We start from the raw sequence: 13031 nt of genomic DNA on the forward strand, positions 1-13031 counted from the left end.
CAACCCAGATTGATATACCCTGAAAAACTGTCTCTCAAAATTAATGGAGAAGCAAGATGTTTCCATGACAAAGAGGAACTGTGAGAGTTCATGACCACCAATCCAACCCTACAAAAAATAACTGAAGGACATTCTAAAGAGAGAGAAAAAAATCACCAGTATTCCAGCAACAGTGGCAGAGAGGCCTTAATGAATGGGGCAGGCAGTACAATGAAGGAGAAAAGCAGACAACCAAAGACAGAAAAATACCATAGCAGAGATGAGGCAGAGAACTCTGGTTATAATCTGTAACACAGATGGTCTTGATAAACTAACAAAAAGAAACACAGGCAGAGCAGATCAGGAGATAGGGTCCATTGAGATGCTATAAATAGGAAATATAATCTACCTGAAGGAGGGTTAATGAACTGAAAGTCCAAGATGAGAAAACAATGCTTTATGTGACAGGCAACCAGAGAGAAATAGGTCCAGCAGCTGTAGATAGGTTAGAAAGTCATGACACTTTCGTGCAGTGGAGAACCACTCAGCTATAAAGAAGGAAAACCTTGAGGCTTTAGTAGGTAAAGGAATACAGCTCAAGATCAAGATTAGGAGTAAAAAGGTTCAGAACCACTTAGGTAGATGGCAGGTTGCCTCCCTAATCTAAAAACTAAAGGAGTTGGTGGGACCCAAAATGTACAAAGCACTCTGAGAAAGGGAAAGAGGAGGAATTGTCTAAAAAAGGAAGGCAGAGGACATTGTTAATAGTGTATCAGGATTTAAAAGCCACATTAGTCTTATCGCTCTGTTCAGTTTGATTGTATTCTGTTCCAGTCTGTCTATTCATACTATATTTGAAGGTACAGACAGCTATCCCCAAAATAGCAGAATCTACTATGGTAACTATTCTTAATTTCCTATTAACTTAACCTAAAGCCCTGTATTACTTATGCTGTCTCACTATGACTGATCTTATGTGAATCTGGTTTGTTAGACTGCTGTTTTGTCTTGACTAATTTTATTCAAATTTGATATGCTTGATAGTATCAAGTCTAAGAGTAGAGGCAACTACTCTGAAGATGACAAGATGCAATAGATATCCATTCCGGTTTGATTATTAACTGTTTTTGAAGTCCTATAATGTCTCCAATGTTTTGTTTTTATTAATATTGCTATGTAGTGCTATGTTCAATTATATTATGCCTGATGATATAAACAATTCTATTGAAAATAACAAGGCATCATAGTAACTACTGTAGATCACCTAGCATTGTGCTTTTATATGTCTTTTTCATTTCATGTTTTTCTAGGAATTTGTTTTGTTGTCTTGTTTTTATTTCTTTTTCCCTCTAATACAGGAAGGATAGATATACTTGTAGAGATTCACGCTTGTGTAGAACTTCTAAACAGTTTATGAGAATAGATTATATAATGCACGATATAACGAGCAGATACTCTGAAGAAAAAGAGACACTAAGATATCCAATGCTAATTCCATAGCATCATGATATAAAATCTAGCAACACTACTATTCTATGTCCAGAGTGATTTTAGTCTGTTTTCTTTTGTTTAATTTCAACATACGTAAAGGTATGGACAGCTATTTGGAAGAGAACGAGAGACACTACGGCAGCCATTGTTGACTTCCCTATTGTCTGGTCTTGAAGACCTAAAATGCCTTCATCATCCTGTTCTGATGAGTTTTACATTATTTTGTTTTGTATGAATTCATTGTATGTGAAGATAGGGACAACTATTTGGAAGAAAACAAGAGACAATATGATTGTGAAGATCTCCGGTGGTCTTGCTTTGAAATCTGTGTTTCTTAAATTGTTTTCTTATGATTCATTTGTTTTAATTTCACCCTCTTTAAAATGAAAAAAAAAAAAAACAAAAAAAGAAAAGAAACAGCTCCTCTACCAACCACCCAGTCTCAAGTCAGAAAACAAAGAATCAAGCTTGACCCTGTCCCTCCACATCTCCTGGTGGCCAAAGTGGCTCATGTTATCTCCAGCACTGTGCCTCGTGTTCACTGTTTGTCCAGGCCAGCTTCACTGCTCACCCAGAGCACAGCAGTGGTCTCATCTCTGCTCTCCCTAGAGGAGCGCTCTCTGATGTTCACATGAGCTCCTGTCCTGCACTTCAAATCCTCCCACTTCCCACTGATTTCAGATCTAGAAAGAGACCACAGGAGAAAGCTCTGGCCATCTCTGCAGCCTCCCTGGGGCCACTCTGGGTAGCCTGGAACTCTTGCAGTTCCCCAAGGGCTCCCATTCCTCCCTGCTGCAGAATCTACTCTTCATGACTTGGGGGGTTCTGTTTGCCTTTGGATCTCTTGGGCATCTCCTCCTCAGGTGGTCACCTCAAGGCAGGACCTCATCTTTCTGGAACTTCTTGTTCAATGTCTGTTAACCCAGGTCCCTCAGGCCGAGTGCAATGCCTGGAGAGGTTCCCTGAACCTTGCAGAAGTCATAACCAAATTGACATCCAGAACCAAGGGTGCCCACAGGTGGCCTTCCTTCAGGAAAGTGTCCCTGCACAGTTGGCCAGATCCTTAGAACCAATCACTCAGCCACATCTAATAAGTCCACAGGTGTGTTTGGTCCACTTTCCAGTCATCTTCCCTTGGGCCAGAAACCACTGGAGTTTGCTATGCTTTTTTGGTCCCACTGCAGTCAGCTTAATGTACTCCTCTCCTCTGACACAGTGAGTGGCCCTCTGCCCTGCCCTAACTGGTCCAGCTGGCTGAGATCCTGATGTGCCCATACTTGGAGTGGCTTGTGTCTCACCAGCCCTGGGGTACAGCAAGATCTAAATGCCTCCCAAGACCAACTGCTGGCCAGAGACAGGGTCCTGGGCAGGGGCACGCCAAGGTCTGACCGTCCCCGGCTCTTTTGACCATGCCCAGAGGCCTTGACTTCCTGAAACTAGTCCTGCTCTGTCCTTTAACTGAAAGTGGCTCATGCCTGAACGCTTCCTTCCTGGACATCCCCAGCCCTCATTTCCCACTTGATCATCTCCTGTCCTGAAAATGCCAGGCATTGTCTGCCCAGGCTTGACTCCCCTGCCTGTCTCCTTCGCCCTTGTCTACTCTACCTTTCAGTTTTGTCCCAGTCACACATGCCTCCTGGTCACAGCTCTTTAGCTCCTAGTCTCACTGGGGGCTTGGTCAGAGGCCTCCTGCCTTACCTAACTCCCTCCCCAAACTCCAGAGTCAGGGAAGGCTACAAATTCTCCAGCTGAATGCCAGGGATTCCCATCATCTCCATGACCTCAGGTCATAAGTCACTCTGGTTCATGAGGAGAGCTGATGGCTCAGGAATGGTGGCAAAGGCTGGAGCCTCAGCCTGGCTCTGGGGGCAGGCTTCCAGCTATGTGGCTTTCTACCGGGGTGCTGGGGGAGGGACACAGGCATCTCACAGAAAGACTTGTCCTTCTGGCAGACAGCCTAAATGGTGAGTGGAAGTAGAAGCTCCCGGATCCTAGTGCGGGAAGATAGGGTAGGGTGGGAGACGCCTTGCTCAGCTAAAGGGAAGCCTCTGAGCTTCCATTTTCTGAACAGGTAGACTGAGATCCTCATACCTATTGTGCTGGAAATTTTCAAAGCCAAATATATCCAGGAGGCCGATGGCCCTTCGCACATTTTTGGGGTCCTGGGCTGGTGGTGTGAAGATGGCAGCATTGATCTTCTTGACAATCCAAAGGAAGAGATGACCATAGATGCCCTGGGGAGACAGCGGGTAGAGCCCTTGGGCTTTGAGGCACAGAGGAAGCTGCTCCTTTTCCAACTTTACTTGGAAAGGCTGTGACAGACCTACCGAGGGGTGTTACCTCTGCTTTCAAGGCAAGAAAAGGACACGAGGAAGGATGGAAATCCCTGTGACCCGCAGGCCACCCATCTTTGCTCTTTCCTGCTCTTCACCAGCAGGGTAGGAAGCAGCCCCTGTACCTTGACAAAGGCGTCCCTGCGGTCAGCAGCCTGGGCAATGTTCAGGGGCCTGGCGACCTCCTCCCCACGGATGAGGATGGTGTGCCTGGTCAGACAGTCCAGGAGGGGCTGGCGCTGCACCTGGCAAGGATGACAGGGTCACACCTGTGGAGCACGCCTGGACTGCCCCGCTCCTGCTGTGTCTTGCACAGCAGACACCAACACCCAGGATCTGATGGCAGTTAGTCCCTGTGACCAAGGCCAGGGGAAGGGATGCAGCCAGGGCCCTGGCAGTGCAGGCACAAACACTCAGGAAGCATAACTCAGCATAACTCAGCACGGTCCCTACGGTCCAGGAAAGGGGCTGGTGCAGGGCAGACTCTGAGGCTGCGACTTGGCCCAACTCAGGTCACCCCCACTGGAGGCTGCAGGTCTGGAGCACAGGAGTCTGATGGGTTGGGCCTTCCTATTCCTGGGCTCTCTCCCTAGAAGAGGAAGGCGGAGCCAGCAAAGCCCCAGCTTCCTGAGTATATGTTGGGTGTGAATGTGTCCCCAGAATTCCTGTGCTGGAAGCTTACTCCCCAAACTCCTAAGTTTGAAGATGGGGCTCAGGAAGGTGAGTCAGAAATGGGCTCATGGGTGACCAGGTTACTGGGTAGTCTAGGGAGTGGCTCTGCTGTGAAAGCAGCTGTTAGTGGGTAGGTGTGCAGCTCTGAGGCTCTCGTCAGACCAAGCAGATGCTGGCACCATGTCCTTGCATGTCCAGCCTCCAGAACTGTGAGCCACTATTCTCTGTGAGTACCGAGCATCAGGTACTCTGTTAGAGCAGCAGAAATGGACTAAAGTAATACCTTTGAACCGAAAGAACATTAACAGCAAAATGGGCCTGTGCTTTTGCTTCTGAGTTTATTAATCTCTGGAAGAACCATCCTTGGTGTTAGTTCTGGCTTAGTGTCCTCAGCGTCAGCCACCCAGAGCCTGTTGCCCTCACTCCCCATCAAGGTTCATTCTGCTCTCTGGAGGACAGGGAGGGCCGATGGCATGAGTTGGGCACTTGCTGGCACATGCCCCTCTCCCAGAACAGCCCAATTTATGGAAAAGTCCTGGGGACCAGGACACAGGGCAGGGATGTTCTGGTGGGTGTGGAGTCAGGTACACTAGTAGGAAGTGGAGGGATTCAATGGGGGAAGAGTGAGGGCTGAGTGTGGGAAGCACGAGAGAAAGAAGAAGAGGCCTCATTAAAGCTCCTGCTCTGCGCAGGGTTAATAGTTCACAGTGCTCTCTGGGGCACACAGGCCGAGCACCACCTAGAAGAGCAGGGAGGTGAGATGGGGCCTGGGAATGATGCTAAGGCCAGGGATCTATCAACTCAGGCCCCCTAGCGCTTCTCACAAAAACGGCTAAGTTGAGCACATGGTGCATGCCTGTAATCCTAGGAAGTTCAAGTGGGAAGATCACAAGTTCAAGCCCAGCCCGAGTAATTTAGTGCCCTGAAACTTTCAAAAGTATAAAGTCAAAATGGGCAGGGGAGATATCTCTGTGCAAAGACCTCAGAATTGCAGAAACAAGCGAGCAACCAAAAACCAAGAGGGAGTTAGCGATGTGATGCACTTTGCCTAGCTTTGGGTTACCTCCAGTGACCTCATCACGGCAAGGAAGGTGGGCGTTTCCATCACTTCAGAAGAGTCCAGGTTCTCAAAGATGGCAGCTAGAAAGAGAAGCAGTTTCCTAAGTGGGGCCCTGTTGGGGCAAGGCTGAGGCCTGTGACAGCCCCTAATCAACACCTCAGTAATGTCTATGCCTGCGGTAAGCCATGGCCTCTCCTTCCATGGACCTTCTCCTTGTGAATGTCCCCAGTGACAGCCACCACGAGCACCTTAGCTGTGAATGAGTGACACCAACCATGGCTTGCACCACCTTGTGAGCAGGTCAAGGGGACACTGGAGGACTCTCAGGCTTATTTGGGGAGGGAAGACTGAACCGGGAAGCACAGTAGGCACAGGCTGACAGGGCTAACTGGGGTCTATCATGCGAGAAGATGAGCCACCAGCTCTTGTCCACTATCGTGTCTATAGAAACTTGAGCATTCGCTTGTTCATTTAGTCAAATGGATATTTTCTGACCACTTCCAGTTTCTCTTCTTTGGGTCAGCATCCACTTAGGCATGCCAGGCTGGGGGTGCAGGTGTGGTTCATTTTTAAATTTAAAAAACTGGCTGGAGATTTAGCTCAGTGGCGTAAGTGCTTGCCTGGCAAGCACGAAGTCGTGAGTTCAGTCCCTGGGACTGCACAAAAAATTAAAAAAAATTTTTTTTTAAATTGTGAAATAAAACATCCAGATAAAAAAAGTGCCCTGCCAGGTATGGTGGTGCATGCTTGTAATCTTAGTATCTGGGAGGCTGAGGCAAGAAGATCAAGGAGTTTGAGGCCAGCCTGGGCTACAAAATGAGCTCAAGGTCAGCCCGAACTACGTAGTAAAACTTTGTTCAAAAAAAACAAAAAGTGCCTCAAACACAAAGATGTGCTGTAAAGAATACAGTCAATATCATGTAACAGTAAAGTCAAATGGACCCTGCCAATACCAAAAAGCCCTCTGCTGTCCCTTCTTGTGAAGACAGTGTTCCTTCCCCTAGAGGACACCATTTTTTTTCAACTTTTGTGGAAAAAACATAGTTCCCTTCCAGCACTTAGTTCCGGTGGTCAGTGTTAGGTTTCATGTGACCTCACTGCCGGCCTTCTGTGCCCAGGGCGCTTTCTCGAGACTGGGTTTCTGATACTCTTTCCCGTTCAGCGCCCCGCTGGGCAGCGTCCGCAGCAGTGCGGGTTTTGGTTGATGATGATGGATTGCCCTCACGCCCTTCACTTGGAGTCGGGACCCAGGTTCCTCTTTTCCCTGCCACCCAAAACAGTTTCCTAAAAAATCTGTCTTTTCCCCAGCGCTCTGTGAATGGGTGTCCAGAACAAGGCACGGTCTCTCCAAACTCTGCATCTGCTTCCCCTTTCTACTCCGGTGAACACTTCATTGCATCTTCTCACGGTATCCTTGAGTTTCCTCCCTTTGCCTTTCTATTTCTCTTCTTTTTGCCTCTCCCAAGTTACTTGTGACATTCCTGCTCCCCGCTGTTGAACCTACCCATTGAGTTCCTAATGTTTTTAATGTTAGCATTGCTGCTTGGTTTCTTTTAAAACATGCAGTGCCACTTTTTGGAGTTCTGAATTCTCTGTCCACATTTTCCAGCATGGCTTTCTCTTTTCTTTCTTTTTCTAGCAAGCAGAGCTACTCTGTGACCTGTGTCCAGTGATTCCGATACCTGAAATTTTTGTAGACCTATTACTATTGCTTAAAATTCCTGCTGGCTTTTGCTCATGGTACCTTATCTCCCTGTTCCTATTTAATTTTGGCTGCATGCAAGATGTTGCGCTTGAAAAATTATGAGGAGGAATCATTAAGGGCCTAGGTTGCTGCTGCTTTCCTTGTGATTGCTCATAAATTCCATCGGGTGCTTGGTGTTCTCACAGGCCAGGGCACCCGAATTCCCAAATCACTCTGATGTTCACACACAGGTTTGCTAGTTTGTGCATGGGTTTGTTTATGCTTAACATGAAGGCATAGCCTTTTGGAGTCCCAGCAAAAAAGAGAGAATGACTGACCACAATCTCTACCTTTGAGGGGCTTAAGCTTTGGTATCTCCCCTTGCCCTGTGGCCTCCAAATCATAACTTCATTTTTCCCAGGATCAAGTCGCACAGGACCCTTGGGCCAGTGTGCCCCCCGAGACGTTCCCCCCACATCCCAATCCCCTGGTTTCTTCTCCCTGGAGGTAGCAGGGGTGGGAGCAGGGGCAGCATTACCTATAAACTCTATGTTCCCGAGGTGGAGAATGGCGGCCAGAAGCTTGCTGATATCCCAGCTCTCCGAGTCAGAGAACTGGAGGATCTTCATGGCTGAGCGGATGTGAGCGTAGTCCTTGGAGTCACTGAGGCCCTCACAGGATGTACAGTTTCCCTGAGATACAGAGTGCTTCAGTGAATAGGTTCACCCTGGTCCTCCTATCCTCCCAGAGCCAGCAAGGCTGAGACACCAAGCAAGGTTGGAAACTCAGCCTGAGGCCCCTGAGAAGTCACACTTCACATGCTCAGGTAGACTTCGAAAGACCACATCCAGGGGCAAGCTCGGAACAAGGAGTCCTTCCAAGTCAGAACCAGGATGCCATGACACAGAGTGCCTGGGCCACCAGCACCAGCCCTTGGGCACTGTATGACCTCAAACAAGTTGTTCCTTTTTCAGAGCCTCTATCCGTCTTCTGATTGTGCTCCAACCCACCTTGCCTGTTGCCAGGGAATGCTGTGGGCTTGCTCCTCTGACAAACACTTCCCAAAGCTCACCACAGACTGGGTCCTGGGCTCTACACTGGAACTGAGTCACGGTGAGCCCAGACCTGCTCTAGGAACTGTGCATCCAAGAGGAGCCAGTAAGTGTTCTGACGGTGACAGGTGCCCCAGCTGGCCCTGCATGCTAACCCTCAGAGCCACATGAAACAGAGTGTGGACCATGGAGGGAGAAAGAGTACAAGGCAGAGGCAGACGCTGTGCCCAAGGTGCTGGGGTTGGAATTGGGAGGCAGTGGTGCCGGAGGGAGGGGTCTTTCTTGGGAGGAACCAAGAGCTTGGACTCCTGGCAAATAACTGAACTGCAGACACACAGCTGTGGCAGCTGCCCTGTGGCTGTGTGAATAGCAACCGGGCAGCCCTCAGGGATATACTGCCATGGTCCAGGCAAGTGCTGGGGAAGGCTTGGGGCAGTGACCACAGGACAGACCTAAAGGTGGGACTCATCTACTTCCCTGTGAGCCACTGAGTCACACTCCCGTGGGCTGCCTGTGTCACACTCCCATGGGCTTGCTTTCTGGCTCTACTGTGGCCTCAAGGCACCAGCCAGGATGGATGCAGAAGGCAAATAATGACTGTCTGAGACCCAACTCCCAGCAGCCCTCTGTCAGTCCAGAGGGGGCCAAAGGAAGGCTAGTGGTGTTGGGACAACCTGGTGACCTTAGCACAAGGGAGGGAGGAGACTCCTGGTAGACACAAAGTGAGGGCAGACCCTGAAGGAGCTGGAGCAGTAGGGAAAGGTGGACCCCACCCCTGCCTCAGCAAAAGTCAGGAATGTCAGAGCAAGCCTCTCAGTTCACAACTGAGGAGTACTGGGCTGGGGTGCCTCACCATGGTCAGGTAGTGGTACTCAGAGGGTGTGCCTAGGTCCAGCAGCTTCTTCTCCTCCCCGCTCATGCCCATGAGCATGCAGTAGAAGATGTGGTAGTTGCGCTCGTCTGGGGCCTGTGAGGGGGGGTGTCCAAGACTCATAAGCCAACACCCCAAAGGCCCCTAGGCCCAGACTGTCCTGGCTTCACCTCTGGGTGTGGCTCTGGCGTTAACCTGAGGGCTTGCCGGCCTGGCCACTGTCCTCATTCTGGGTAGGGTCACTCCCTTCCCTGTCCTCCCTGCATCTTGGCTACTCATCCCAGCACTGAAACTGCCCAGAGCCACACAGAGCTCTCTGACTCATGAAGCCATGGGCCTTGCTGTGCGTTGCGGCCTGGTGAAGATCTGACAGCCATGGGTTTACAGGGGCTGTCTGACGCTTTGTGTTTTAAGCAGCACTCACAGTAAGCAAGAAGTGTACTGCTAATCTACATCCTCATCCCTCTTTTATATTTATTTATTTATTTATTTATTTATTTATTTATTTATGTTGAGGCACAGTCTCACTAAATTGCCCATGCTGGCCTGACACATGTGGAGATCCTCCTGCCTCAGCATTCTAAGTGTCGGGATCACCACCTGCACCACCACCACCACACCCTGCTCAACTTCCTTTCTCTTCCTCTGTTTTTTGATGATTCCCTATTCATCAACATACTCTCCTTTTTATTTCTGCTCAACATTCCACAATTAATACACCTTAGTGTGTATGTGCTTGTGTGTACGTGCGTGTGTATGTTTCTGGAGATTGAGCCCAGAACATTTGTTCTACCACTGAGCTGTATCCCTAGTCCATGCCATAATTTTCTAATCTTTTTCTTCCCATGAATAAGGTTTGTTTGTAATCTGCTTAGGGGTTTCCCATCCATTCTGAGCACCGCTTTGAGTGATAAATTCTACCAGTTCACCAATCCCTGGGTGGACAAATGTGGGCCTCTGGGAAGGACAAGTTCCAGTGTCAGAGACTGCCACACACAGTCCTGTGACCTTGGGCATGCCCTTGTCCACTAGGGAGGAGGAGACCTTGCGCTCAGGCGGGCCTCGGAGGTCAAATGAGCACTGCCTGGTGTCAGGTGGGTAGGATAATCCAATGGGAGCTCCCTTCTCCCAGCTGCTGGGCCTGGAAGTGCCACCCTCACAAACAGTCCATCCCACTGTTGACTCTTCTGCCTGGCTGCATGTGTATAAGCCTGCATGCCCCAGTGTTAGGGGCTGCACCGTCATGTGAGAACAATCCTCTCCATGCTATGGAACGGTGAGGCAGGGCCTTACCTGCCGGCACACCCGGGACTTCTCCAGGAGGAACTGCTCGATCCGGGCGCCCTCGATCACCCCGCTGGAGTTGATGTAGATGTCGATGTATTTCCCAAAGCGGCTTGAGTTGTCATTGTGTATTGTCTTGGCATTTCCAAAGGCTGAGAGTGAGCAGGCAACACACAAATAACAGAAAGGAGAAAACTTCTTTTGAGGGGTTATTTGGTAGGTCCCATAGAGATGGGGGTGAGCCCAGAACAAAAGCATGGGAAGGGTTATCCCTGGACATCCAAGACACCTGGGGGCACACTGAAAAGAAGGGTGCGTGCCTGGGAGCTTGGAAATCAGCAGGTGTAGAAGGACAAGGACAGCAATGTGAGGTAGACAGAGCTGGTTAGTGGCAGAGGGTGGGTGGCACCACGCCCTGAATACAAGAACTGCGAGAAACCATGGCCCTGCCTTTTCCATCAAAGGATATGGATAGGCGCGCCTCCATCTTAAAGTCTAGTCCACCTTAGGGTGCTCTGAAAAGTCTACTCAGCTTGGATTCTGGGAGCAACACTGAGCACAAAAGATAATACACAGCAGCCAGAGACTTTCCAGCTCCTGTCCCACTGTCTCCTCCATCAGCAGCCCTGCCAGCAGCTGTTCAGGCCCTCCCATCAGGCCACTTGAACGGCCAATCCAGACAGATTTGACCCTCCAAACTGGTCGGTGACCAGGTCAGCTCTTTCTGTGATAGGAAATAAAAGAAGCCGCTGCTGCAGCTCTGTGTATCTGCTGCCTCCTGCTAACAGTGTGCTCTTACCCCTTTAAGAAGAGTGACCACTTACCTTCCAAGATGGGGTTGGCCTCTAGGACCTGCTGTTCGATCCACGAGTGCTGGCCACTGACAGTGGCCAGGAACTGCAGGATGAGCTTGGTGCTCTCTGTCTTTCCAGCCCCTGACTCACCGCTGCCAAGAGGACATGCAGGGACATGAGTTCATGGAAAAGCCACATCTTTCAACTCTCCTGAAAACCCACCCCTGACCTGCTTTCTGGGCCAATCTAACAAGAATACTCTTTCCCCGTGCAAAGTCCCACACCATTTGCCCCGAGGTCTAGTGTAGTTCTCAGATTGTTCATGATGTGCAGGTTATTATATGTTTTTCTTTTCTTCTCTGCCTGGCTGCAAGACCCTTGGCATAGTAGGATCTGCAACATACGAGGGATTTAATGCTCTATAAATACAAATGAATGAATAAGATGACTCAGTGTCTTCTCATGAATATGTGGTCCACAGGCAACAGCATCTGTCCCCTGAAAGAAAGGCAGACGCCAAGACTCTATCCAGCACTCTTCTGAATCAGTGTCTGCAATTTTTCAAGACTTCCAAGAATAATGCCTTCATGGTAAAGTTTGAAAAATGAACTCCCACAATCATGTTACCCTACTTCGACTTCTGGTCAGTTTTGTTTTTCTTCTTGTACTGTTGTTATGGCTTGTGTCTGGATGTCATCCTCAAAGCCTCAGGTAATCATGGGGGCAGTCATCTAGAGGTTGTGATTGATTCATTGTCTAGTTGGGATTATGGGTGTGAGTGCTACACTCACCCTGGGACAGGTAGCCTGCATACTATATGAAGGAAGGAAAGAGGCTTGCACTTTCTCTCCTTCCCTTTTAGCTCTTGATGCTTTTGTTGTCTTCTGTGACTGTAAACTATTGCCCCATAACATGCTGCCCTGCCTTGAAGCCAGCTGATTAGGAATTGAAACCTCCACAAACTCTGAGCTAAATTAACTCTTCCTTCCTTAATTCTGGGTGTTGGGTATTTTGTCTCAGCAAGGAGAGAAAAGTAACCAAGACAACTATTTTGAAACAAATCCTAGACAAACACTGTTTCCTCTAATAATATTACCTTTTGAAAAAGTCATGATCAAAATGTCCATAATTGCTATGGCAGTAAAGTAGAGTTAGACCAACAAATCTGTGCTGGGAGTCACAGGCTCCCATGAGCATTTGCTGCATGCAGGTGATTTTACAAACATGGGCTTATTAAGTAATCCTCCAATGTAGACTAACCATAGAGAGAAGAAAGCTTACAAGGTCCTGCCATAGCCTTGGGGAAGCCAGGTGCTCAGACAGGAAATTAAAGACTGCTTTTGCTAAAAAGCACGAACTATTGAGTTAGGCTTGGAGATCTCCTTTGGGTCACTAAAAGCAGGAAAAATTTGGAACATTCATTTTGTATCTGTCTCTTTATTACCTGCAACTTTGGGTCAGAACCCTTCTCAGTTGTGCACATAGGTATGCCAATCATTTAAGGAGTATCTAAAAACTGGCAATGCAAAGTTTATTAGCTTTAAATTTACTTAACTTAATGTATCAACTGCATGATTGAAGACACCAGGAATAACTAAAGCAGTCTCAGAATTACAGGGGCATTCAGTTGCCAGCTTCTACAGAGTCCTGTTCCAGACCTCCTTGAGTGGGGCCTAGAAGTCTCCAGTCACTGTGCTAAAGTTGAAATCTCCCTGAATTCACAGAAAAGCAGATCCATGCAGACAGATCACCTCGGAGTGAAATATCCCTTAAGTGGAACCAACTACCTCATAACAAATGGAGGCTGCTTA

General features: G+C 48.6%; 1 protein-coding gene across 8 annotated transcripts in view; it reads right to left on the reverse strand.

Annotated features, from left to right (window-relative positions):
* Positions 1 to 13031, reverse strand: part of Myo7b (myosin VIIB) — a 93613-nt gene that overhangs the window by 38778 nt on the left and 41804 nt on the right. For all 8 annotated transcript variants that reach the window (XM_063258818.1, XM_063258816.1, XM_063258817.1 and 5 more), the window contains exons 6-12: positions 11251 to 11372; positions 10436 to 10578; positions 9125 to 9238; positions 7758 to 7911; positions 5539 to 5615; positions 3929 to 4048; positions 3562 to 3704 (exon numbers count right to left, since the gene is read on the reverse strand). In XM_063258818.1, coding sequence (XP_063114888.1) covers positions 3562 to 3704; positions 3929 to 4048; positions 5539 to 5615; positions 7758 to 7911; positions 9125 to 9238; positions 10436 to 10578; positions 11251 to 11372 — 873 coding nt within the window. The remainder of the gene's footprint in view (positions 1 to 3561; positions 3705 to 3928; positions 4049 to 5538; positions 5616 to 7757; positions 7912 to 9124; positions 9239 to 10435; positions 10579 to 11250; positions 11373 to 13031) is intronic.

This window comes from Cavia porcellus, unplaced genomic scaffold (assembly GCF_034190915.1).
Source record: "Cavia porcellus strain 051 isolate PalLab524CR breed Dunkin Hartley unplaced genomic scaffold, mCavPor4.1 scaffold_12, whole genome shotgun sequence".
In the NCBI taxonomy this organism is placed as follows: domain Eukaryota; kingdom Metazoa; phylum Chordata; class Mammalia; order Rodentia; family Caviidae; genus Cavia; species Cavia porcellus.